This window comes from Lytechinus pictus, chromosome 2, assembly GCF_037042905.1.
Source record: "Lytechinus pictus isolate F3 Inbred chromosome 2, Lp3.0, whole genome shotgun sequence".
Taxonomy (NCBI): domain Eukaryota; kingdom Metazoa; phylum Echinodermata; class Echinoidea; order Temnopleuroida; family Toxopneustidae; genus Lytechinus; species Lytechinus pictus.
In genome coordinates this window covers 5,133,973-5,161,576 of record NC_087246.1, presented here as the reverse complement: position 1 = coordinate 5,161,576, position 27,604 = coordinate 5,133,973, and the positions used below count along the sequence as shown (strand labels likewise).

Genomic DNA, 27,604 nt, shown 5'->3' with positions numbered 1-27,604 from the left:
ACCAATAGCTGATATTACATATTTCTGGTTACTTTCCGTAGGTGTAAGTGGTACTTTTAATAACCTTGTCTGTACTTGCTCTTCTCCACCTCCTAGTTTTGTGATAGATACTGAAATCTCACAGACTGTCAGATAATGCTAATCTGTGGCCCAGAATCATATGCTGCAGTAAGAACAGAAAGAAGAGCTCTTGCTAAGAAAAAAGGCAACATGAGAGTTTGCATTGCTGATTGGAGACTGTTCTGCATTGGAATAGAGTAGTGGATGTTAAAGATTTCTGCCCTGGTTTCCTCCAATATTCAAATCATTACCGACCTGTCTGGAAATGAGATGGTTTTATTCACAATCAAAGCACACAAAAGAGCCCAGTTAAACACAAAAAAATAGTGTTAACATATTTGTGACACCTCCTATAATTTCATCTAAACCCGAGTTGAAAATATGGGCCATTGTGTGCACAAAGACTACAGGTATTTCCCGTTATTCTTTATTTTAATTTGAATGTTAATATGCTGAATAAGATCATATTGGTATGATATAAATAATATATTTTGAAGAAAATTATATGAACAATGATAATACAAAATTATAAAGTATCAATGAAATCGTCATGTATCCTGTATCTTTTGTTGTGTTATCTTCATGAATATCATTAGAATAATTTATGGTACCAATTCTCAGCAAAAGGCTTGCTTGTTTTTCATTTTATTCTTTCTGAACTGTAATTTATATGACACCTAGATAGATCCTTCTCATTTGATTGGTTGGTCGATATAAATCATTCAGCCCATTTTATGTCATCAACCGTGCAATTTTAGATCCATTCATCGTGCAATTTTGGATCCATATGATTTTGTCCATTGCACACGCGTACCCAGACTGCAGGCACCACTAATGTTTGCAGCACGCATGTTGTATATACGCGACAATCAACACACCGAGCTCACACTGCATGAGCATATTTTGCTTTGAAATTCACAAATTTCATATGAAAAAGAATCCATTCTAGGTGCCATATAAACCAAATAATGAATGTTCTTTTCATTCGTGCAATGGACAAAATACTTCATTCGGTGAAAGATGAAATGAATGATCCATCCAACTCGGCATGGATCATTTCATCTTTCGCCTTATAAAGTATTATGTCCATTGCGCTCATAAACATTCATTATTTGTATAATACAATTGATTTCTTTCTCAAATGGTTTTAAAGTGAAACCATTGTATTTTTGTTGCTGTTATTATGGAAAAGATTATGGTTTGATAAAAAACATATGATAGGATAGAGGATGTGACACCTGATATATTTGTTGATAGGAAATCAAATAGTTGGATAGATCTGAGATTGAAAAACTCGAGGCAGGCCATATTTCTCCCCATCCCACATCCTGAGAGATGTAAATATTGTAAATTGTTGCTGGTACATAGCATGATGAAACTAAATAATCCAACTATTTCCCTATCACAAAGTTTGGCAATGATCATAAAACAAACTTTTACTATTGATTGCATGGACCAAGATGTACAATCAGTTGTTAAAATCAAACTTACGCTCAGTCACTATTAAGGCCTGGTGTTCTGGCCCTAGATGCAAGTAGTCACGCCTCGGATGTTTCAGTCTCCCATCTTGATTTGAATAATGATAGTCACTTTTGATAATGATTAATGTTTCATTTCACAAGGCATTTTTATTTTTTGGTTCTATCTAAATGGGTCTATTTTCAATTAATCCTGTTACCATGGGTAAACATATCACTAGACAATGAACTATGGTATTTAAAGACCACAGGTTATAAATTAATGAAAACATTCTAATGGTGAAATAAAGTAATGGTAAAAAAAGTATTCATGAAACACAAGCTCAATGATTCTTAATCACTATACAGACACAATGAATAGTCCAAACAACACACAAATGGGAAGAAATTAGTACCATAGGGTTTTTAATAAAATTCCGAGTGGGCTTCCTTCTAGTAATTTACAGGTAATTTACAAAGGCAACATCTTTAATCCACTGAAAAGATCAAGGAAGAAACCAATTGGACATTTCATCATTTTTTAAAAAGGAAATAATTCACATATTTACATTTTTCACAATCTTGGGCAAGTAGTATGGTTACATGTTGCCCGAAGTTGCATTAAATAAAAATTCAAAAGGAATAAGCAGTAACTGGCACATAATGATACCCTTTTAAATTACAAATTACAGACATTAGTTGCTTTTATAACTTAATAGGAAAAATTCATTCTAAAGCATTAGATCAGCTCAAATTAATGGGTATGTCTTTACATGAGGTATTCAATTAGACTGGGAGATTTTTTTTTAATACAATAATTCCACAAGAATGTGTCTCATTTTTGATATGTTCAGAAAGCTTTCTCAGTAAAACACTAAGAAAACAAAACAGTAAGAAAACAAAACAATTTGACTATAAGTAAACTACATGTAGGGGATTCACCAAGAAAGAAGGTACTACAAGAAACCTGGGATTGATTGCAAATAAAGTCATATGTTTGCTAAAATAATCTTATGTATTGTGATTCATTGCAAACTTGAGAGTGATTATTCTTGCAGAAGTGAGCACAATTTGATTTACTTACTTAACTTAGACCTACCAATGACAAAATGATATTTGCAATTGATCGCAATCAAGTTTCTTGCAACACCCTATAAGATTTCTGAGAGATGTGCACTGCACAGAAAACTTAATTGTTTTGTACCGGGTGGGTGTTTCATAAAGCTGTTTGTAAGTTAAGAGCAACTTTAAGAATGACTGGTGATCATTGTGGTAGATCATATTTACCATTAAATGTTCATTGGTGATTATCTAGCTTGTAAAAAAAGGTTCAGTCTTTCTTAAAATCACTCTTAACTTACAAACAGCTTTATGAAACACCTCACAGGTTTGTTTTTCCTGTGATAAAGTCAATAGCAGCATTGTACTAACCATAATTTTTCAATTCGTAAGAAGGTCTTTATGGTAAAAGGTGTTATACAAAAGGCCCAAGCAACCACATTAAACCTGATGCAAGGCCAATGGTCAGATTATCATCATTTTGTGTTTAGCTAAAACTTACAAGATTTATTTTCAAATGTTTGTTCTGTTTATCCTGCATCTCACAGTGTGCAGTCTGATTTAACTCTTGTTTAACTTAAACCATAGCCTAATTGGTAGTTTAACTATATGGGTGGCTACATGCAATGCAAATATCAAATAAATAGATGTTCATTATATCATCACATGTGGCACCGAAAGCATGGCTAACCACTTTTAAATGATTAATAGTTTCCTCCCCATTATTAAAGCATATGAAAGATCTTAGTTACCATACTCACAAGCATATAGAGTAAACAAATGTTTGGCAGTCATTTGTTCCCATAGTTGTAGCCAAGACTTTGAATATGTTAAACTGTAGTTCAGAGTACAACCTGTAAATTCAATTCCATGAATTGCACACCCCTTTAAGGGCTGATGAGAACAGAAAATAACTATATGGCCAAGTAACACAAGTTGTCATTGATAGTAACTTTGGTATCAATGGCAATTACTATGGTGACAGAGCTCAATAAAGTAATAATCCTCTGGACATGGTAGTTGCAATTGACACATTTACCATGAAAAATAGTTTTATGCCAAGGTACCTTGGATTACTTCTCATCATCATTAATTGATTATTTTCAGTTATTGTTATCGACCCCAGTTTACCTAAGTGTGAATCCCCTTACACAGAAAAACCTCAATAACCTGATGCGTGAAAAATCAAAGTAACAAACAATCAAATTCCAAGACAAAATACTGACTGATAATTTTGTTACGCCAGTTTTTTCATCTCATTCTTTACACAAGATTACTCCATTTGGCATATCAACATGTTCCATACTGGGGTTTACCTCTCAGTTGAACATGGCCAGCTAATCATATATTATGAGAGTCACCCAGCTTTTGTGAAATAGTCACCCAAAAGTAGTCCCTGACCAATGCACAGGTTTCCAAAATACCAAAATACAATCAGAAACCCTGGCCATTATGCAAAGTGATTAACAATTTGCCCACTCCCAAAATAAATACTACTGACCATAATCCTTGTGTAAGTACAAAATATGACAAAACTGGCAATAATAAGAAGAACACATGGTTCATCACCACATACTGAGACCAGTCTACTACATTCCATAACTCTATACCTTTATAATACTGTGACAAAATGATACATTACAAGTGAGACTGCATAATACTTTGGGACCACACAAATCTGTTCCACTTTATATGTAAAATTAGGAGAGGTTAATAACACATGCTTTGCAAAATCTGTTCTGAAAATTCTTCTCAACTTATAAAAGGTCCATTTATGCAGACTCAGTTATACAGGTGTAGTAGTCCTCCATTTCACAAACCTTTCCAAGACACCTCAAATTAAATACAATAATGTCACAAGCATATACCTAGTACCATAAAAAAAGATTAAAAACAGTAGTTTTTATGATGAGCTAATGCTCACAATGTATCGGGCACTCTGGCCTTTCAATATGTATCTCATGCTGTTTGGAAGTGCATGTTCAAATTCACACTGTGTCTATCAAGTCTATGCTGATAAGCAAGTAATACATTGTTTCATTACCATTTTCGACCTCATTCTCTTTCAAAACAAAGAATGCTCTAAACAACAACAAGTGAACATCATAAACCTCTTAATACCAAGTTCTATATTACCATCATGGAACAATCTGACAATGTTGGTTGTCACTTTACGACTACATGTATGTATGTTTCATAATGTATAAATTTGGATACTGGATAAAATGTGCACTTGGTATGACCTACAAGATAAAGACCATGACAACTTTCACGGTGATCATTTAACTAAGGCGATGTGATGATAGTTCACATATTCAAGGTGACCTTTAATATACATTTGTATTCAAAATATGCGTCATCAAAATGTTCTATAAAAAACTAATTAAATTGAGTTCATCGAGTAGGAGTACAATGACGTTTAATAGGTGACAATCAATTCAAATATAGAAATGCAGGGGCAACGCATTACAAAGATAGATGGTAAAGATATAAAGCTTCTTATATAGGAATTCGATATTTCTGGTCCCAGCTCTTAAAATGCCTAATACTTTTTTAACTTGATTTCAGGAGATTCCTGGGACATCTTGTTCAAATTGATTTCCCATAAATCACAAACAGGTCCAGTTTGATCGCTATTGTAAAGATACATTGTGAATCCTAGTCACAACTCTGGCATAGCTGTGTTCCATCATGTCATAGATACAGTGATTCCATCAACAGAAAGTCAACAATGAATAACTTGATGATAGCATCTATCATCAAGATAGTGTTTTAGACTCTAGCAAATTAACTTACAGTTAGATTACATACTGAATGAACTATAGAGCTAGTACAAATCTGCTAAAATAATCAGTGCCTTCATAATCCTTGATCAGCAAACCTGATGGCAATATAATAACACAGCCAACATACATGTACAAGCAAAACATTATAGTAGTTTGAGGATGAATGGACAAACATTGCTTTTCACCTTTGCTGTAATAAACATGCATGGTGATACAGTTTCAGGACCAATCCATATTTTTCCATTAAAGTTGCAGTATTTCTGACATTTTGGGGGCAATAGTTGGTAGTAAAATACTGCAATAACAATGAAGTTCAAACATCTGCGACATGTGCTGTAATGATGACAAAACCTCCATGTATTATAATCTGCAGACCGTGCAATAAAGTAGGGTTTCCAGGCCCTGCTGGAACAAGTGCTGATGAATCAGAGTTGGAAAACTATTGCGATCTCGTCACAAAAAAGATAAAACTTTGTGGTATAAAAGCAGTGGAGGTGGTGACTATCACAGGAAGTAGTCTGGCTGAGGCTTCTTGGCGGGTATCCCTCGAACCTCCTGCATGAAGGAGAAAGCAACCAGATTGTTATTTCATCATAATTACAAGTTATAATTTAATCCTGACACGCTGACATTCTGAGTGCAAACAATTGTTTCTAAAGGATATTAGTTGGATGGAGTACAGCGATTGGTCATTCTTTGGATGACTTAAAGGAGAATAAAACCCTGGGAACAAGTTAGATTGTATGAAAACAGAAAAAAATCAATTAAATTTTGAGAAAAATTAACAGAATATTAAGAAAATTATGAGCACATAAATGTTGACATCACTAATGAGGTGTACATCCTTTCTATCGGCAATGTGACCAAGATGTGTGATGTCACAGTTGTACAATACCCAAGTAATTGGGGAGTTTCAATTCAAACAAAATGACCCCTAATACTAGAATTTCATTATACTCACCTGAGGAGCAGCTTCAAATATTGTAAAGTCTCTCTGTAAATGCTCATCAAGCTCTAGAATGGCAGCCACGTTACCACATCTGAAAATGAAGACATCAGATATGATAGATCGCTTGTAATTGCAGTAGGGCATAACAACAATCACTTAAAACCAAGTAATGCTTACAAACCTAACACAACAAATGAATATCAAGCAAATGCAAGTGTTTAGCGTGAACATATAATATGATAAAACAAAATAAAATATCTGGATATCATGTATGAATTGAACCAGCATAAGTCAACAGAAATTACACTGGTCTCTTTAATATCTTTCTACAATGTTAAAACTAATGAAATTCAATAATGCTTTCCAAATCATTTTAATACTTGTGATAGGTGATCTATTAGTGAACAGAGTATTGGTTTACCTGTAGCAATAGTTTGGAGCAGACCAAACTGTTAGCACCGTTTCATTGAAATGCCACTTGTAACCTTCTATAACGAGTTGATGCGCCCTACAGATCATATCAATGTTGTTGGCTGCGTTGAATTGGCTGACGACATCACTACCAAAGAGATAACCTGCACCCCTGGGGCTTACACCCCATCCTTGGGTATCTGCTCAGGATATAGTGAAAGTGAAAGAGATGTTCAACACTGAATGAACATTCATTTATGTCATATTTCCTTCCCAGTTACATGTACATGTCTGCAATGCACTTAATTGTTTTGAAGGCAGACAGCTTGCTAACAATTACTTGTAGTTTGGGGAGTGAGCATGGGTCTATATAAGTTTCATAAGTAGCTCCATAGCCAGTAGGAGTATCGTGGTGTGTGTTCAGTAGTTGTAGTGGTGTCATTATTATCCATACTTCATACTGTACATGTACAATAAATATCTTTAAAATATAGCTATTCTTTTCTGATGGGGGCACTCCTGTTTATCTACAAAATCAAAGTGTAAAAAGTTAAATTCTACTATCATCCTCATCAACGTCAGCATCGTTCATAAAAAAAATTATTCAAAAATATTAAAAATAATATTCAAACATCACAGCGTTGTGCTTAATGCAATAAATACTAGCAATACTGTGTTGTAGTGAGGTTGCTCTTGTTTCTCAACCAAAATCATTGAACTATTAATGTTTCTCTGAGTTTGATAAGAAATGAGTATTACCTTCTGGATCTGACCATAGAAGATCACACATTGGACCGTCATGAGGTACCTCCTGTTTCCTGTCAATCATCCTGATCTGATCTAGTGTTGTAATAGACGGTGATAGACCTCCATGGACACAGAAGATCTGAACCATCAAAGAAAAGAAAATAAATTCATAAATTCACTATTGATTCCTACTTGAAGATGATAGATTAGTTTGCTGGGTTTTTTTTAGTGTTGATACTTCTAGATAAAGCCTACATCACATCAAAATGATGATGAGACACTTTTCACCAAATTATTGCAAGAACTTTAAAGGGGTACGTACTCCATGAAGAAAATACTTATATTCAACGAGCAAACTACTGAAAATCTATCAAAATATGTTAACAAATAACAAAGCTATTAAATTTAAAAGTTTAGAAATGGTTTGTGAACAGTTATATGCATGCTGTCATGACCTGTGGGCTGATGATGACGTGTCCGAACTTTCCTCTTTGTTTATATGTTATATTCTGTAATTTGATGCTTGCATCATTGATTGTATTCTTTTAGCTATCTATTGTATAATTTATGTATAAATATATTTTGGACATCGCTCTCAAGCTCTTAGAGATTATGATGATCCTTTCATGTATATATATCATCTTTGTGATTATACTAATCACAAATGTTTGTTATGTTGACAATGGTGTATATATGAATAAAATCAATCAATCAATACATGAAATCATGAATTATTTAATATTTTCATACATGTATGTATACATGGTATTTCTGTCTTGTAACAAATAAGTTTCAGCAATGATTATCTCACACATTAATTTTTAGGTTGTTGGAGGACAAAATTTGAATCAACAAATAATTGCATGTAATTAACAAAATACAAGAGAGCAGGTGGGGATATGACATAACTTGCTGATGGCATATTCATATGGGAATGCATATAACTGTATCATCAAATTAATGCAAAACTTTTAATTGTCATAACTTTATATTCCTTGTCCATTTATGATGAAATTTTTGTTGTTTTGCTGTCTGATTTTACTCTTTTCAGCCCGGAGTACCCCTTAAATTATGGTAAGATACACTATGAAAAAGAGGACATAAAAAGTTAGGACATATGTTTGTCCCAACATTCCCACAATCTGGGTTCAAACAAAACAAACTGTGATACATTGCTGGATAGTTTACAAGTCATTTGATAGGAAACATGGTATGAAAAGCTTATAATTTCTGACTGAAACAAGACAAAAATTACTGGTCAGGGTTAGTTATGTAAACATATGGCCAGCACTACAAAGTTTATATTTTTCAATTTTTTCTGCAACTTTTCAACCTTCTTATTAGGTGTGGCATAATGGCATTCAGATGATCCAACTGGAAACATATACAAGAGATACAAGTTTTTCTACCATAGTGTAAAAAACTGTCCAGATAGCCCCTTTTAAATCTATTTTTGTGGTTTGGATTCTCATACTATTTCAATAACTCACTGATCAAGACCAGTCTTAGTCTCAGTCATAAAATTTTTAGTATATGAATGGCGTGGGGTATTTCAGGCCCAGGCTTTTTTTACACTGCTTTTATCAGCACCAGACCAGCGCCAGTCCCAAGTGCCCAGGCATTTTAACGGGTGATCGTAAATGTAGCGCCGGCTCTTCCATTGTTACTGAATGCAACGGTGCAGGCTAATTTTAGCGCAGGCCTGGTGCAAAGCAAAAAATTCATAAGTTACTGAAAACAGTATTGGAAGGCGTTTTGGGTCAATATTATTTTTGGTGTGTAGGAGACCCCTTTGGTTTCACAACCTCTATATTAAATTTGACTATGAACATTTTCATGAGTCTGTGATGGAGCAAAGTTCTTTTTTGGGGGGATCCTATAATTCTTGGAATTGCCCGCAACATGATTTATTTTGATTTTACATATAATGGGTTTATAATTTATTTTAACAAGCCATGACTTTTCTGACTTTTGTTTTTTTAATCCTCAAATGACATCATGTGAGCAGATTTTCATGAACAATCGCCATCCAACAGTACATTATGTTAGATCTGACAACTTTCAATGGTTATTGGATAAGCAAAATTGTCCAGCTGTTAATACATGTACAGTGCATCCCACAAAAAAAAAACCTGTTTTCAAAGATAAATTTCACAATTATCTAATATGTTTTTATTATAAATTTCATACTTACGGTAAGAGTAGAACCTCATCTTTAATTTGAGACCAAAAACTTTACAAATCATTCACGCATGGCAGGTTACAAACAATAAATATTGAGGCCTATCAGAAACGATTTGTGCAGAAACTCATGTAAGAATCTGAAAGTACTCTCATTTCCTCATTTCAGGGATCAGTGAGAGACACTTCACAAAGAATACAAAAGAAATGCTAATGATTCAACTGTCGAATAAGCATGGTTGTCGTATCACAAACCAATCTTGTCCAATTTTTCTGCGCAACCTGATTTTGACATTAAAATTTTAAACTCATCTTGCTCATTAATGTGTGAAGAGTTTGTCACATATTAGGTATCAAAATGGAGCGGAACAATTGAATTGTATGAATGATGATATAAATTGAAAATTATAATTAATTTGCCTTTGAAGAAAAAAGATGTGGGAATCCCAGTTTCCTTTTTTCTGGGACGCACTGTAGGAGTAACTGTCTAATAAAACAGACTATGTTCGATGAAACATCTGACAAGTCCTTTCATTAAACCTGATAATCAGCACTACCATATGTAATGTACACATTAATGCTTGAATCTGATCCATCAAAGGGTTACAGCAAGAACAATTAATATTCATGTTAACAATGACTTCTGCTACCAATACTGGACATGGGCTTTAAATCATCTTACCTTTCCATCAATGATTGCAGATAGACTAAGGTAATCAAAGATCTCTGTACAGTATCTCCACACTGTGATAGAACCATATTTTCTTAGACATTCATCATAAAAACCATACACCTGAGTGATTTGTCTGCTTTCATGATTCCCTCTAATTAATGTGATTCTGTCTGGATACCTAACCTGAGATAGGAAGACAACGGTGACAATATAGGTATATGTTTATTGCTTGTATAAGTGTCATGACTGTTAGACTTGAGAGTTCAAAATAGGGGCAGAGTAGAGTTCCACAATGACTGAACAATCTCGTATTGATCTTTCACGCTTTCTCCAACTTCAAGACAATATTTTGTATTTCCAATGAGAGATGGCACAAAGAATGGAGGAAGCAACCAGAGGTACAAAAAGAAAAAAAAAAATTTGCTGTACAGTAAATTTGCACACAAAACACAGCATTCACATAATTTTGTATTGTGCTTGCAAAAATGCAATGATGTTGAGCGTGTTTCCTCATTTAATTAATTTAATTTATTTATTTCACATCTGCATAAAAAGAATATACATACAATTATTGATAAAAGGCATATAATACATAAGATCACACAAAATAGGCTAACAGGCTATCGAAGGCATATCCCAAACGGTTGGAAACAGAAAAATAAAAATTATGAACTAGAGGCTACAGTGTTTCAAGAAGAATTGAAAATCTGAGTAAAGAACACAAAATTAAAAAAAAAACAGAAATACTTACTTTAAGAGCTAAAAGAAGAAGAAAAGTTTCTACACTGTAAAAGCCTCTATCCACAAAGTCACCCATGAAAAGATAATTTGTGTCAGGGACATCACCACCAACCTGCAACAATCAATGAAAAATTATATCATCTGCTACATGTATGCAGGCAAGAGAAATTACATAATCATCTTAAGACTGTAACACTGAGAAAAAATAAAGCAAAAGAGATAAAGTAGGATAAGGAGAGATGAAACAGAGGAAGAAAATTATAGGAAAGATTGCAATGCCAATTCTGGTGTTACCTGTAATATTTTTTGTAATTCTTACTGGGACATGCTTTATCATGACAGCAATAACAATTTGAATGAAAAGATCATTTGTGGCATGGTGGAATCATCTATCATCATGGACATAAATTTAATATTAACACTATTTGACAACTCTAGCCATCAGAGTAAGAAATATTTTCATTTATTTGTCACTTTTTTTTCTTTCAATAGCATGTATTTAATCATCTGTATTTACATTTCACTCTTGCATAAAAAAAACATCAAATATAATCAAACATAATAAATTTGTCACTTAATCTAAGAGTGGGTTTATGCTTCCATTGCGGAGACAGAATCAGCGTTTTCAAACGTTGTTTCAGAACGCCAATCGCAAACGTGGTTCTGGGAGTGCTGTTTATGCTTAATTTTACAGAGGCGAAATTGCAATCTGCAGCTGGCTTCGCATCGTATCATACGTTGAGCAGGAAAGCAAGGTCAAATTGGGCTTGCCCTTTTTCGAAAGTTTTTTTTTTAGTGTTGTTATGGTCGACTATTATTTTAAAGGAGAATGAAACTCTTGGAGCAAGTTAGCTTTTGTGAAAGCAGAAAAATCAAAAAATAAGATCAACAAAAGTTTCAGTAAAATAGGACTAGCAATAAAAGAGTTATGAGCATTTGAATGTCGAGATCACTAATGCTATGGAGATCCTCCCATTGGCAATGCGACCAAGATCTGTGATGTCACACACGTACAACTCTCCCATTTGGACACTGAAAATATACCCCAAAACATTTCTTTTTGCTCATTCTAATCATATGACAAACGATTCATCAATGATATAATGTTGTGAAACCTCTGTACTTGTCATCTCATAAAGAGAACACCTCACCTTGTGATAGACTCTATAAAAGTGAGAATATAAGTGAAATAAGTACTAAAGTAATGAGGGAGTTGTACGTGTGTGATATCACAGATCTTGGTCGCATTGCCGATGGGAGGATCTACATGGCACTAGTGATCTCAATATTCAAATGCTCATAACTTTCTTATTATTCATTCAATCTTCCTCAAACTTTCAACAATGTGTTCCTTTGATTTTTCTCTTTGATATGGATTCAGCTGGTTTCAAGGGTTTCATTCTCCTTTAACTTCGAACAATTTTCAAATCTTTAAATAATAGCATAGAGCTACTTGACATAGCCATAGAATTTCTACCATGGTTAGGATAATAGTAAGAAAAAATAATGTATAAAACTATACATAAGAAAATAATAAGACATCATTTTGCTGAAGCTACTTGGGCTTCTAGTGCAGCGATGTCTCCTCATCATCATTTTTTTTTTAATCCATCCACATTCATTGTGATAGTGACAATACTTAATTTAATAATCACACATGCAAATGCACATTGGTCCTCATTAATACCAGAGGGAGTTGAGAGGTAATTCTGTGGAGGCAACTCCCTGTAGAACCATACGCAACTGTATTTGCACACGGATTTTCATCTAATCGGAAGCATGTAACACATAACAAATTACGATCGTGGTCCTGTTTATACTTCCCCATAAGCCCTGATTCTGGTCAAACCAAGTTTAGAAACGCACCTCTTTTAAAATTTACGATCGGCGTTCTGAAACGTCGTTTAAATGAAAGTTAGCATGGACGCAACCGTGATTTGGATTAATCACGTACGAAAACACTGATTTTGGCCTGAAAATTGGAAGCATAAACACGCCCTTAGAAGAAGTCCTCTCATCATTGATCAGGATACTGAACTTTCTGCTGACAATGAAATTAATTACTATCAGAAATTTCATCAAAAGAAGGGAAAAAATACAGATAAAAGCAAACAAATGTTAATCAATCTTACCTTAAATAATTCTTTGAGGTCATAAAATTGGCCGTGGATATCCCCACATACTGTAACCGGTGCATCTACTCTCTGTACATTGCTTTCTTCTACAAGAATTTCTCTGGACATTAAAAAAAAGATCGGTAAAATAGAGTGGCTTAAGGCATACACTCAACTTTTGGTAAATCTCAAAGAGTTCTTATTTTCAAAGCTTTGTGATTTACAATAATTAATCTTTAAAACATTAAATGGCCTTCATCATGAAAAATGAAAACATTAAGAATTAAGGGAGAGGGTGGTAAATCAGATACAACCCTCAAAAGACTGAGCTATATTAATGCCTAAAAAGACTAGGTCTAAATCAGCGTCAAAGATCTCTGACATCAAAGCCCAAAATTTGTTATAACTCAGAACGCATGAAAACTACAAGAATACATTACTAGATCTACGTGTATATTATCTTATATTTTGAATTTATTCATAAATCAAATTGCACATGTACATGTATGTACATGGAAATCTCTGACCAAAAATGTCATACTGTACTCGCATAATTTCATTAAATTCTTAATTTTTAATACATATAGGTACAGTACGTATTGATTCGATGTGAATCAAATCACATAAACAGGTTTCATTCTACTTCTTCTTTTATTTGATTTTATTTTATTTATTCATTTATTTATTTATTTAGTCATTCAATTATTATTATCATTCATTCATTCATGCATTTATTTATTTATTTTATTATCATTTATTTATTTATACATTTTATTATCTAGATATAAATTTTATTGTTTTATTATCATTATTATTAGGTGGTCTGTCTATGACAGATCACCTCTTATGTTTGTCCGAATTTTCTTTCTTTATTTTTTATTTCTTATTTTTATTTCCTCCATTTCTTGTGGACAGCAAATCTCAGAAAGTTCATATTCAATAATCATCAAAATATCACCACATATCAACATCAATAAGACCTCAATTCTGCAAGAATCTTAATGTCATGACGTCATCATGACGTCATCTAGACGCCATTTTGTAAAATCACATTATCAATCATATCTCCATTATCAATTATCAAAAATAAATCAAATTCACATGACATAAACTTCAGATCAAGGGTCATCAGGTCATGTCATCAAAGGTCACCTGAAGGTCACGACGCGCGCGTACGCGCGCGTCAAAATTTTAAAATGCTAAAAATCACTTTTTGACCAAAACAGAGTACGTTTTAGGTCATTTTAAGCATTTCAAAAAATTGCGCGCGCAAACGTATGCGCGCGCGTTTCCGCGCGTAACGCCTTGAATGCAACTCAGAAACACCGTTTTTTTTATTTCATTGCATTGATCATATAATTTTGAGCAATTTGATACCTTGATCAACCTTCTACGACCATTAATAAGGAAATTAACACCCGTTAAAGTTTGCAGCACGTGTGCGCGCGAGCTCTCACTATAGGCCATATATGGGCAAAAACATGCCTATAGAAAATCCGCTGTAGCTCTTCAGAACGCATGGGGACCCCCAATTTTTTTTTCATATTTTGATAGAGTATGAACTAGAGATATAATTTCATGTCTCATTTGACCCTCAATTATATTATGACGTCATCAAAATGGCGTCGGAATTCAAAAAATCCATTTTGCCTATTATGACGTCATTATAATTATGCAAATCTTGCTCTAACTCCGTGAATATTGGTCAATTTTCACCCAATTTTTGATATGTTGTAGCTTAGTTCTTACTCTTTCTGAGTTATTGCCTTTATTTTTCATTTTGATAGACAAATCATCCTCAAAAATTGCAAATAATAATGGCATGTCATTTTTACTCATTTTGCGTGTAATCTCTATGGGACATGACTTTTTCTCAAAACTAGATTCTACATTCTTCTATTTCGTAAGCCATATCTCCAATTTTTGTTGCTAGTTATCCCTGAGCTTTTAGTATGTTGTAGCTGAGATTCTAAGCTTTCGGTTGCGTTTCCTTCATTTTCCGATCAGATGTCGGGATCATGCCCGTAATTCACTTGCAAGATTGGATTTGAGATTCTGGTGTTTTGCTTACGTGTTAAGTCTATGGGAAATATTCTAGCTCAATCGGTTAGGCGTCAGACTTACTTCTCATTCCATCATGCAGGCAGGGGTTCGAGTCCGCGGGTGAACATGATTTTTTTTTTTTTTAGCTATCTTGCCCCCGATCAATTATAAGAATTCTAACAAATAATAGCTAAAATATTGCAAAATAAAACAGATTATAATTACTTTTTATATCATATCTATTTATCTGTCTGTCTATCTACCTACATCACATCTCTCTGTCTAATATATATTTTTCTGTTTGAATACGTCCCTCTCTCTCTATCTATCCATATGTCTGTCTGTCTATCTACCTACATTGTATATCTATTCTGTCTGTTTATCTATCTATCTCTCTCTCTGTGTGTCTAATACGCTATATTTATTATTTATTTATTTATTTATTAACAATATTTCAACAGGATACCCAATCAACAAAAAATTGCTCTCCCTTGGGGTCCTGCATATTAAAAAAACAATCACAATATATCTTGTTATAAACATAAAATTAACATGAGAAAATGTACATACATTATGATATATAATTATATTTAATTATTATATATATGTATCTATCTGTTTAGATATGTCTATCTATCTAGCCATCTATATATCTGCCTGTCTCTATCTATCTATCTATCTATCTATATATCTGTCTGTCTGTCTCTCTATCTAGCTATCTATCTATTCATCTATATGTCTGTCTCTCTATCTATCTCTGTCTCTCTATCAATCTATATGTCTGTCTCTTACGAGATAGCTCGTAATAGCTTCATGATATGTCTGTCTCTCTATCTATATGTCTGTCTAGATCTATCTGTCTATCTATCTATCTGTCTGTCTCTCTTTCTATCTATATGTTTATCTATGTTTTATTAATATAACCACCAATCATCTCTCTCTCTCTCTATCTATCTATATATCTATCAATCAATCTATCGATCTATAAGTCTGTCTCTCTATCTATCTATATGTCTGTGTCTCTATCTATCTATATGTCTATGTTTTATTAATATAACCACCTATAATTGATCTCTCCATCCATCACTCCTTCCATCTACTATAATTATATATCTTTCTTGTATGTATCTGTTTGATTATGTAAATCTGTTTGTCTATCTATTTTTCAATCTAATATCTGTTTAAATATTTTTTTCCTCTTTATCTATCTATACGACAGACCACCTAATTCGTCCGCATGACGAATTAAAATCTAGTTTTTATTTCATTTTATTGTTTTTTTTTTTTTTTTTTTTTGGGGGGGGGTCTCTTAATGTGAAACATTTATACACATCCATGTAGACATGCACTACAGGTACAGTGCACATCACTAGTATGTTCTTTATGTTATGCTCACAATGTTCCCATATTTTATACACACAAATCTTTCTTCTTTTTTTTTCATTTTCCTGTACAGAAGTAACTTTTTGATTTGGTAATCTAATGATTTTCTTTTTGTTTCGTATACTAATGTATGCATAATTCATCAATGTTAACTCAAATACTTTATCTCATGAAAAACATGGAAGAAAATACTGAATAAGATTCATCTGAGAGGTGTTTTCATATTCTCTTTTTCGCCATCAAGAAAATAATATCATATCTGAATTTAAATCTGAAAGAAGCTGTCAGTTGACAAAAGTATTAATAATGAATGAAACAATATTCTTGATTGTAAAAAAAAAGGAAAATTATTCTCATACTTACCTTGCTTTGGCACATAATGCTTTGACTTCACTCTCTTTTATGATTTCACAATTTCTCAGCTGCTCTATTTGTCTGTGGAAAGACAGAAAACACATTCAATCGTTGCCACCCATAAAACTGCATACATGTGCAACAAGAATCGTAAAAAAGTTGGTTTTCTGAATCTCACAATTCACAAACTATAAATATGTACATGCATATTTGATTAAATCTGCAACATTTCCAAATGTAGATGAGGAAGTAGAATATACTGCACTGCATTAATTGCAGCTACATGTTCATTAATACTTGATTCGTTCAGTTAATAAATACACATAGCACTTATAGTTCTTCATAAACATCCACTATAGAGTATAGACTGTATGTGGTTTCATTTTATAACAGAATACAATGCATCAGAATATACCTGTTTTCTATTTATTCTTAGAACTGTTTCAAGCAATCTTTAAATCTAAAAATACCTGCATGTTCTTGTTTCTTGTTTATCAACAGTTTTTCATCTGACCTCTGACAATAAATTCACACATTACTATATATTATGTCACCTTTCTGGACAAAATACATGTTTTCGAATCATCTCCTCCATTACAAACTCACAACAAAGATCCAAAGATACATATGTTCAGTTGGTGCTAAGAAAGAATGATTTCTTCAGAATTTGAAAAAACAATTAAGTACAATTTTTGAAAAAATTAATTCTACTTTAGTTTTTAAATTAAAAATTCACAATGATCCTGATTTATTACATGAGAAAAGACAAGACGGAACTTACCTATCCAAGTCACTACAGTCTGCCATCATCAAATTTAATTTTGAACTCCTTCCTTGTCTCTTTGGTACTTATCTGAAAGAACAAATGATTCAGGATTTTTTAAACAACTCTGAATTCATAATAGAATACCCTTCTTTTTATTTGAAATATTTTTCATGATTTTATTTTGAGTACACAAAGCTTCTAATACTACTTGATCTACATGTACTTTGTACATGTACATGTTTGTTTGCCGATAAAGCCCTTATCTTTAGATTGATTTTATTCCATACTCATCAAAAACATTCATACAAAATGTAAGCAGTAATGCACAGAAAATGTCCCTTTTATAATAATAGTTGGTAGGGTATTTCTTAGATTTTTTTTCAAGATTTTTTTACTTTCCATGAATAAAATATATGGAGTCTAGTTTAATGGGAATGAATTTACAGATAATATACTATTTGGTACCAAATCTGGAAAATACTGGAAACCAAGCAATGAGATAATAATTGAATGAATTTAAAGTATCAATTTTAAAGCTAAAAAAAAGCAAAGGAGCAAACTCAGGCAGGTGCCCCAGAACACTTTCAGTTTTGAGGGGGCAAAATCTCGAGGGGTTTAGTGATGGTGGGAGATCTTCATACAAGATGAGGGGGTAAAAATATTTTAATCCACATTTCTCCCCAATCAGCCGCTAAAAGCTTATTCTTCTTCTTGTTGTTTTTTGAGGGGGCAGTCCCTAGAGACTGATGTTTTATGAACATCTTTGATAAGCCGTAAGGTATCTCATGATAATACGAGCGTGCAAAGCACAAGCTCATATTTTTTTACATTTCCTGTACTGAAAATTAAACATTCAATCTGAGCATTTTTTCTAATAATGAACAAGATGCATAAACAATGAGAGCGTGAGGCATGAGCTGAAACTTTTAAAGGGATGGTCCAGGCTGAAAGTATTTATAGCTTAATAAATAGAGTAGAATTCACTGATCAAAATGCCGAAAATTTCATCAAAATCGGATAACAAATAACACAGTTATTGAATTTTAAAGTTAAGCAATATTTTGTGAAAACAGTCATCGTGAATATTCATTAGGTGGGCTGATAATGTCACATCCCCACTTGTTCTTTTGTATTTTATTATATGAAATTAGGTTTATTCAAATTTTTTCTTCCAAGAACTAGAAAAATTGGATTGACAACTGATTTAGTGCATTAGATATTTATTGCTGCAACTTATTTCATTATAAGGAGACATATTATTCACACAAGTATGAAATAATGAAAAAATTATGATTTTATGTAATAACATAAGAAAACGGAAAGTGGAGATGTGACATCATCAGCCAACCTAATGAATATTCATGACTTTTACACAAAATATTGCTAAACTTTAAACTTCAATAACTTTATTATTTGTTATCCGATTTTGATGAAATTTTCGGAATTTTATTCAGTGAATTCTATTTTATGTATTAAAATATAAAAATTTTCAGCCCGGACCATCCCTTTAATATAAACTGACATCAAAGATAAATACCAGTTGTGGTAACGATCTCAAAATGAGTTCGAACAGAATCCAACAAAATGAACACTTCGGTTGTATAAACAAAAATAATCTCATTTCTAATTTCATTTTCAAATCAAATAAAAATAATAAAGAAATATGTATATATATATATATATATATATATATATATATATATATATATATTGAAAACAAGATATTGAGGATAGAAACAGAATTTCAAAGAACAGGATATTTTTTTCAGGAATATTTCATGTACATATGATTATGATCGATACTCTATCAATGCAAGTTTTTACGCAGCTTCTCCGATCAGAAAGAGTTGATCGTGAATGCCGAAACAGTAGACAAACAACCTCCACTCAATTTTTCTTATAAAAATTCATATTCCAAGTAATATGAAATGTTTTAGAAAGTCAATATTTTCTAAACAGGGGTTTAATCTGGTCAATCGATTACTCTAAAAAGATAAAATATCAGTCCATTCTTGGTCCTAAAAGACTGACATTACATGACTTCTAATACATTTCCAACATGAAAATAAGTAGGCCTACATGGGACTGTACTGTGTATTTTAGTGTTGTGAAATCACTTGGCTTTGATCTTAAGAACAAGACGGAACTGATAATTTATCATTTCATTTTCAGTAATTGACTAGATTAAACTTATTTTCAGAAAATATTGACAATGGAAAAAAACATTTCAAATTCGGAATATAAATTTTACCAGTATAGTAGCAGCTGAGAGCAGTTTGACATCCTGTTTCAACTTTCCAATCCATATCAACTATTTCTGGAACGCGATCATGGAACATACGTTGATTTGCTATGATTTTTTTTGTCTTTTCCGTTCTTTAAAATTCTATTCCTTCCCTCATCCTTTATCTCTTATTTATTTTTGTTAAAGGAGAAATGATGATGAAAATGTTTATGAAAATATTCTTTACAGAAGTCTCTGAATATTGGAGACAGTGGCGTAACTACGGGGGGGAGGGGCACACCCAATCAGCTGCCCCCCCCAAAAAAAAAAAAAAAAACTGGGAAAAGGAGAAAAAGAGGGTCTGAGCTCGGACCATCGCACATGCGATGTTTTGAAATCGGCAGCAAATTATTTATATGTGTGAGGAACTCCATGTTGGCGCTAAATCACAAATTTTTAGGCTAACCGGAGGATGGATATGGAGTGAAATTAGGGTGTAAAGTAAGAAATTAAGCTTTTATTCTTTTTTGATGCCTTTTCGTTGTATAATTTTTACAATAAATATGCATTTTTTTCCAACCTTTGCCACTCGGGAGTATCAGAGCGAGTTCACCACCTTGATGTTCGGCCTTCGGGTAGGCCTGGTACGTAGGTGGAGCGTAGTGTACCAGAAGGGCAATTCCTTAAAATGATCAACCTATTTGTACATCCGACCCCCAATTTTTTCAAGTCTTACGTCACTTTATAAACTGACCAAGTCATGATCCTATTCCTAAGTTTGAGAAAATTACAGACTGTCAAAAGAAGTAGAAATCAGAGACAGAAAATTTAATGAAGGTCCCATATATTGGGGGTCGGATGTACATATTTTATGGAATTGCCCAGTACTCAGTAGTGAAGTGGAGCCTGCACGAACATCAATTCTGAGGTACATGTAGGTGCAAATGAGCAAATGTGAAATCGTCGTAGGATGGGGGGTCGGGTGTCCGGACACTTTATATTTTTGAAGCCTTCTTTTTTGTCTTTGTATTACACTAAAAATATGAATTCAATACTTGTATTCATCTTCTATTTTGTTCTTTATAATATTTCCTAACATTTTGTACTAAAAAATTACGAAACTTCGCTTGTAAATTTTTCCAAATGACTTTCTAAAATTGATCGTCCGGACACACAACCTGTCCGGACACACAACAACTGGGTATATTCGTTGTTCGCCGATTTAGATCTAGACTCCGAGAGTTGAGAATACGCAAATTGAATCGCAGTCGCCGATCGAAACATGAGAATCTGCAATGCCAATGATCTGCTCAATTTTGTGCACAAATGAGACGAAATTAAAACAGCGCCACGAAAACTAGGTAAAACTAAAAACTGATAAACATTTACACAGATACAATGCTTAGAAAATTAGGTGGTCGATAAGGGGTAGTTCCAACCATACAGTACCGTACCGTGCCAGTGCGAGTGCAGTGCGAACGGCAGCGGGAAGCGACAACTGCTTAGCGCTTAATGCTTGCCTCTGGCTCTGCCGGTTCCCCTCGCCAGCGCCAGAGGCGCGACAGGGTACGGTACGTACGGAGACTCATCATAAATTTAAGTACCGGTAAGACCAAGGTATGTTATTTCACCGGTCGAAATCATGGCTCATCTTCACCATCAAAATACATAGAACATCATGTACAGAATCTTATATAAAATAATAACTTAATTACATAAATATTACCTTTCAAAAATAAGGTGTGCGGAGTCCCTATTCGCCAGCGGTTCCGTGCGTGCCATCCACCACTGTATAGTGTCGGCTTCTGCCTTGCGCTAGTGTATCCAAATGGCTCGGCTTGGTAAAAAACGTAAGGATAGCGGTCGGATGTGCTCGCATATACTTGTTCGAATCGCCTAATCTTTGGTATAATGCCGGTATAATATGACGTGTAGTTCTAGAAAACAAACCCAATTAATCAGGGGCCGCGGAAGCGGGGGGGCTTCAGCCCCGCTTCAGCCCCCCCCCCCCCACTTTTTTCCAAAACCGTGTACAAAAACGTAAAAATTACCATATGATTGTGATTTTTTGCATGGTCAGCCCCCCTCTTTTTGGTTCAGCCCCCCCCCCCCTACTTTGAAAACCGTTCCATGGCCCCTGTCAATCAGTTTTATTGTGACAAGTTTTAGAAGACAAATAAGTATCATGTTAACATTTCTGATAAAAATATTTATTTGACATGATATTTTATATATATGTGGTGTTTACTCATAGAATAATTCATCATGAGTAGAATAAAATCATGTTTATATTACAAGTACACTGATACTATAGACTAATTACGTGAACGTACGACTGTTTCGCGCGTGCGCTATAATATCATAAAAGGTCAAGGAATACTACTTGTACTTGTAAGATATTACTGGTAATTTGTTGTACATAATGTAAATCATCCGGATATCATCGGAGCCGGAGTTCGCGATTATGTAAAATCATAGTGGGATAACATGCTTGGAATTATAAGAGGAAATTTTTCAGTTTAAAAACAGAGATAACTTATTCATTGGAGATATCAAATGGCCCTACTAAGTGTTTAATTTGGCTTGGAATTGACATTAATATGTAATCGACGGACAATGATGAAACACGGGACTATTGGATTTGTTTGGGAATGGCATTCCGACTTGCATACTTCAGATGCTCAGCTGCTGGCATGAAATCAAGCGCCCCGAACGTTCTATGCGATACAATCCGGGATGCATGATGCAATGTTGTTTGGGATACCACACTGCAAAATTAGAGCAACCGGCCTCCACCAGATAGCCTACTACTCGTAGTTGGCACTTGGCAGCTGTGTTAGGTTTCCAGCCCCCCCCCCCCCCACCCCCCCGGGGTCAAGTATATTGCTTTACACATGCGTGACCAAAAAAAAACGCGTTTAAACTTTTCCCCGGGGTCATATTCTGGCGACAACTTTTATAGGGGCCAACATGTGTAAATAAAGCCCGCGAAAATTAAACTTGTTCAGGTGGTTATTTTGCACACAGAGAAAAAAAATCGTTTGGGGATGTTTGCTAATAATTTGGTCACGCATGTGTACAGCCGCCCCCCCCCCCCTCCTGCCCCGCGGGTCCATGTAGGCCCTTATATAGCTATGCAGGGTTTCAATAAAGAGAGGTTCGATGATCCCTTCTAGTTGAGTTCCCTCCCCTGTTTCTCTTGCTTTTGAAATGTTTAGGGTCCAATCGAACCCGTACGATACGGGCTTGGTTTCTAGCTGATGTCACGGGCCGGGGTAACGGGAAGTCAAGATCCTAACGTGCCGACCGCGATCGATGCTACAACTTAATCATTAGGCCTATCCGGGGGCCTATCGGACAAATCCACTCCAACAAAAAGTTGATTTGAATAAAAATCCAAGGAGCCTACACTGACAATTTCAAAATCGGATGTAAAATAAGAAAGTTATGACATCTTAAAGTTTCGCTTAATTTCACAAAACAATTATAATTATGCACAATGACATCCTGGTCGGTATTCTGACCCGAACTTCACCGACTTTCTTTTGTTTTTTATTGTTTTTACCAATTCACCGACCAAAAGCTGGTCGGTGAAAATCATCCAATGAGAGCGCGGGCTGCTATGACGTCATATTGAATATTCATGAGCTCATCTTGAATGGCGACCCGTGGATTCTTGGCAAAGAATGACGACGAAATATCAAAGAGCATTGAATATGCCTCTAAAATGCTGAATATTGACCGATTTAAGGATTTGCAAGTCGATAAAATTAACTCTGCACTGAAAGGACGAGATGATTTTGTAAATCTACCCACAGGATATGGAAGAAATGTTATCTTTCATGCGATTCCACCGGTCGAACCGGGGCGTCGATTATCGATCTCCGCTGTGCAGTGCAGTGAGGGAAGCTGGGGTGGAGTTGCTGGGAGTTGACTCGAGTCTGACCAGCGGCTGAGCAGTATCTCCCGGGAAGTTTCGGGGCGGTGATGGGTCTGTTACGGCCAGTAGTAGTAGTAGTAGTAGTAGTAGTACCACTACTTGTAACATTTTGCAGGTTATATCCCCTTTAGTGTCCCGCAATTAAATGAATCCCCTGCAGAATAATGGACTACTATACTATATAGTATTCCGAACCCAAAACGAAACAGCTCTGGAGAGCGTTTCATGAAAGGACTTGTCGGACGTTTTATCCGACAAGTCCCATTTTATCCGACAGTTACCATAGTAACAGTACCTCTCAGCCAATCAACATCAGAGAAAGATGTCAGATCTGACAACTTGTCGGATGAAAATGTTGATGAAACACTCCCCTGACATTTCATTGGTTTACTCGGTGACCAGTAATATCATGACTCATGTATATTCATTAGGAAGACGTTCCTCATGAATATATAATTCAGTTCAGATGTCAAGAGGCCCTGGCTTGCGCCAGGCCTAATTCGCTTCGCGAATTAGGGAATCCCTCGCTTCGCTCGGGAAGCAGCCGCCAGGGCCTCGACAAGAGGCTAGGTCGGTATATGCATTAGCAGACCGTTGACATCACTCATGCACTCGCTATTTCTATTTGTATTTTATGAAGTATGAAAAATTCTATTTTTTCCTCCATGTCACGTGAAACAAAATTTTATTCCTCCTTGAACATGTGGAATTACTATATTATTTTAACAGTTTAGGGTTTAAGTCAAGTTGGTCCTTCTTAATTGTCACTTCGGAACAAAAGAAACAGTGATCGAGTGAGCTAGGAAATCACCGCAGTGGCGTCTATAGGTGGGGGGCATGGTGGCCGGGCAAGCTGACCCCTGGCGGATTTCACCGGGAAAATAAAAAAACACGGGAAAGGGAGAAAGAGAGTAAGGGAAAGGAAAAGAAAGAAAGAAAAACTGAGAGGAAAGGGGAAAATGGAAAAGAAAAGGGAAAACGAAAAGAAAGGGAAAGAAAGAAAGAACATAAATAGGAAAATGGAAGGAAAGCGGGAAAAGGAAGGAAAGAAGAACATGTGAGGAAGTACAAAATATCCTGAAATATTAATATATTAGCATGATTAGCAATTAAGAGAGGGATATTAAATCAAAAGATATGACTCAATGGCACGGGCATGCAAGAATGGCGGCGGGAAAATTGGAAAAAGAGGCAAAAACGGGAAATGAAGGTAGAGCCAAAAGCTAAATTGGAAAATCAGAATAAAAATTATGAAGAAAAGGGAAAAGAAAAAAAGAGAAGAACTTAATAACGATGGATGGCGTCTATTATAAGCTTGCTGAATTTTATGCAATAATGGTCGCACTGACGTCGAGGACAAAAATCCTTAGGGGTTATATAAACTATCTCATTGTATATTGGGTCCATTAACCTAAGTCAAGCTTTTCGCTGGCAAGATTTACTGTCAAAAGCCTCTTAATGTTTACTCTGGCTAAATTTCCAAAGCTATATCACATAAGTAGAATTTGATTTCAAAATAATTTTGAAAGGCCAAACTTTTCTGGCTCGCTTCGCTCGCTGGCGACTTTTACAAAGTATTTCGTTTAATATCCTCAACTTCCTGCGTTCAATATTTAACATGTTTAATGTGTTGTGTATTATGTACCCGCGATTTGATAAAACAGTGGCCATCGGCAATGTTTAAAAATAACACGAGGTTCCGGGGGCTCCGCCCCGGACCAGTGGCGGCACCAAGGGGGGCATGGGGGCATTTACCCCCAGTGAGTTGGCCCCACCCCCGGAATTTTGAAAAAATAAAAACAAAATGTATAGTAAATGTTGTCATAAGCATCCTACTAAAGCTGTTAATTGCTCCAAAACAGCTTTTTCGTTCTTTAATTTTTTCTCATCCATTCACTATTAGCTCCCAACAATTTTTTTTCTTTCAGGTCATTATATAAAATTCAAAATGTCGCTTGCGCTACGCGCTCACAGTAACTATAAACTGAGATACGTAAATTATTTGTTCACATGGGGCTTAAAAATCCAATGTTCAAGTCAATATGCTTCTCGCGATTAGAGTTTTCATTACTTGTTTTATAGCAGGGAAAGAAAGAAAGAAAGAAAGAAAGAAAGAAAGAAAGAAAGAAAGAAAGAAAGAAAGAAAGAAAGAAAGAAAGAAAGAAAGAAAGAAAGAAAGAAAGAAAGAAAGAAAGAAAGAAAGACTTTTTTTTTACTTTTCAAATGAAAACTTTATTTACAAATTATAATCACAAAAGTCAGGTATATAATAAAAGAATAGTTTGACATAAACATTCAAATGAGATCAGGTTGATTACAAGCACAGAGTTATAAAATCAAATGTTTAAATGAGCCATGCAATGCTGCCCTCGTTAATTGTAAAAAGTAATCTATTCATACACCATTTACGTGAAAAAGCATCAATATTAGAACATAATTTGTAATAAGTAAATTCATAGAGTATTCTGTTTTTGAGACGATGTAACCAAATTATAAGTGGATCGGTGAAATTTGAGGTACGGTACATAAAATAAATTGTACTTTTTAAACTAATGATAAGGAAATTAGCAAGGCGGATAATCTTTCTGTCACGCCCTCTGGCATGCGGAATGAGTGCCCAGTACATGTCAAAATTAAGTTTGAGAGAGGGGAGGAGATTGTTCAGCAGTCTATGAAGAAGATTGAGAGGGGGTTGAATTCCTTTACATTCGATGAACAGATGTTGAATGGTTCCTGCTTCTCCGCACCATCCGCAAAAAGAAGAAATGTCTGTATTAAGATGATGGAGTACAGTGAGCGACGGTAAAATATTGTGAAGGAGTTTGTATTGAATATCAGCCTCTTTTTTAGGTGTTGGTAGTTGATAGATAGATAGCCAGTTCACTTTTGTAGATGGATCGAGAAATCCAGTGTCATGCCAGTGTGAGCTTGATGAGATTGTCGTGTTATCTAGTTCTTTCCTGTAGATTGTGTAGATGGCTTTAGAAGAAGCAGTAAGTCCATTTTCGGAAGAAGCCAGAGTGAAGTTGATCGGAGTTACTGGAACAGACAATAAATCAGAGTATTCGTGTTGACAGCCTGAGTCATTAAAATATGTAGGAAAAACTTTAGAGAGTGCAGTTCGAATGAGTAATGTTTCACGTTCGATGAGACGCGATGATGGTTGTCGAAGTCCTCTTGGAAAGTTCTTTTGGAGACAGCTACTCTCAATCCAAAGACCGGTTGAGTGGTTTATCAAATGGCGAACTAGTTTCACTCCGCATGCCATCAGGCGCGTCGGAAAAAAATTATCAACATCAATTGCATCAATAATATGAAAACTACTTAAGGGCATGTTAATTGCATGGCTGAAAGAGAGGGATTGTGTCACAATTCGAGCTCCAGATGTCAACCAAGCTCGCAGAACTTCACTATAGTAAACTGGAAGACTTGTGTAAAACTTAGGATCAATTCTTGTAAAGAACAAATGGTAATCAAATCCTAATTTACAATACTGTCTCAGAAAATGAGCCATAAAGTCATTTACTGGATGAGAATTTAACGAAAGAAACCGTTGAATAATCGAAAATCTGTAAGTTAGAACACGAGCTTGGAGACAAGCTAGCCCCAGCCCTCCTTCGTCAGGTTTTTCATACAACACTTCTTTCTTTAACCAGTGCCGCTTATTTGACCAGATAAAATTCACAATTAAATTCTGAAGTTCGTTTAATACATTT

The 27,604-nt window shown here is 34.7% G+C and overlaps 1 protein-coding gene across 1 annotated transcript; it reads right to left on the bottom strand.

The window, feature by feature from the left end:
- Positions 1-1,916: 1,916 nt before the first annotated feature.
- LOC129254953 (serine/threonine-protein phosphatase 4 catalytic subunit) lies at positions 1,917-22,022 on the bottom strand. The gene is made up of 10 exons (XM_054893500.2): positions 21,675-22,022; positions 17,740-17,811; positions 16,968-17,039; positions 13,197-13,299; positions 11,075-11,176; positions 10,333-10,506; positions 7,482-7,608; positions 6,733-6,922; positions 6,324-6,402; positions 1,917-5,917 (listed from the first exon to the last, which is right to left on the bottom strand). The coding sequence occupies exons 2-10, from the start codon at positions 17,766-17,768 to the stop codon at positions 5,867-5,869; spliced, it is 927 nt and encodes a 308-aa protein (XP_054749475.1). The 5' UTR covers positions 17,769-17,811; positions 21,675-22,022; the 3' UTR covers positions 1,917-5,866.
- Between the last annotated feature and the right edge of the window lie 5,582 nt (positions 22,023-27,604).

Coding starts and splice junctions, on each gene's coding strand:
- LOC129254953 (XM_054893500.2), bottom strand. CDS start 17,768: ATGATGGCAGACTGTAGTGACTTGGATAG. Junction 17,040..17,739: donor GACTGTAGTGACTTGGATAG/GTAAGTTCCGTC, acceptor GTCTTTCCACAG/ACAAATAGAGCAGCTGAGAA. Junction 10,507..11,074: donor TTCTTCTTTTAGCTCTTAAA/GTAAGTATTTCT, acceptor TTCCTATCTCAG/GTTAGGTATCCAGACAGAAT.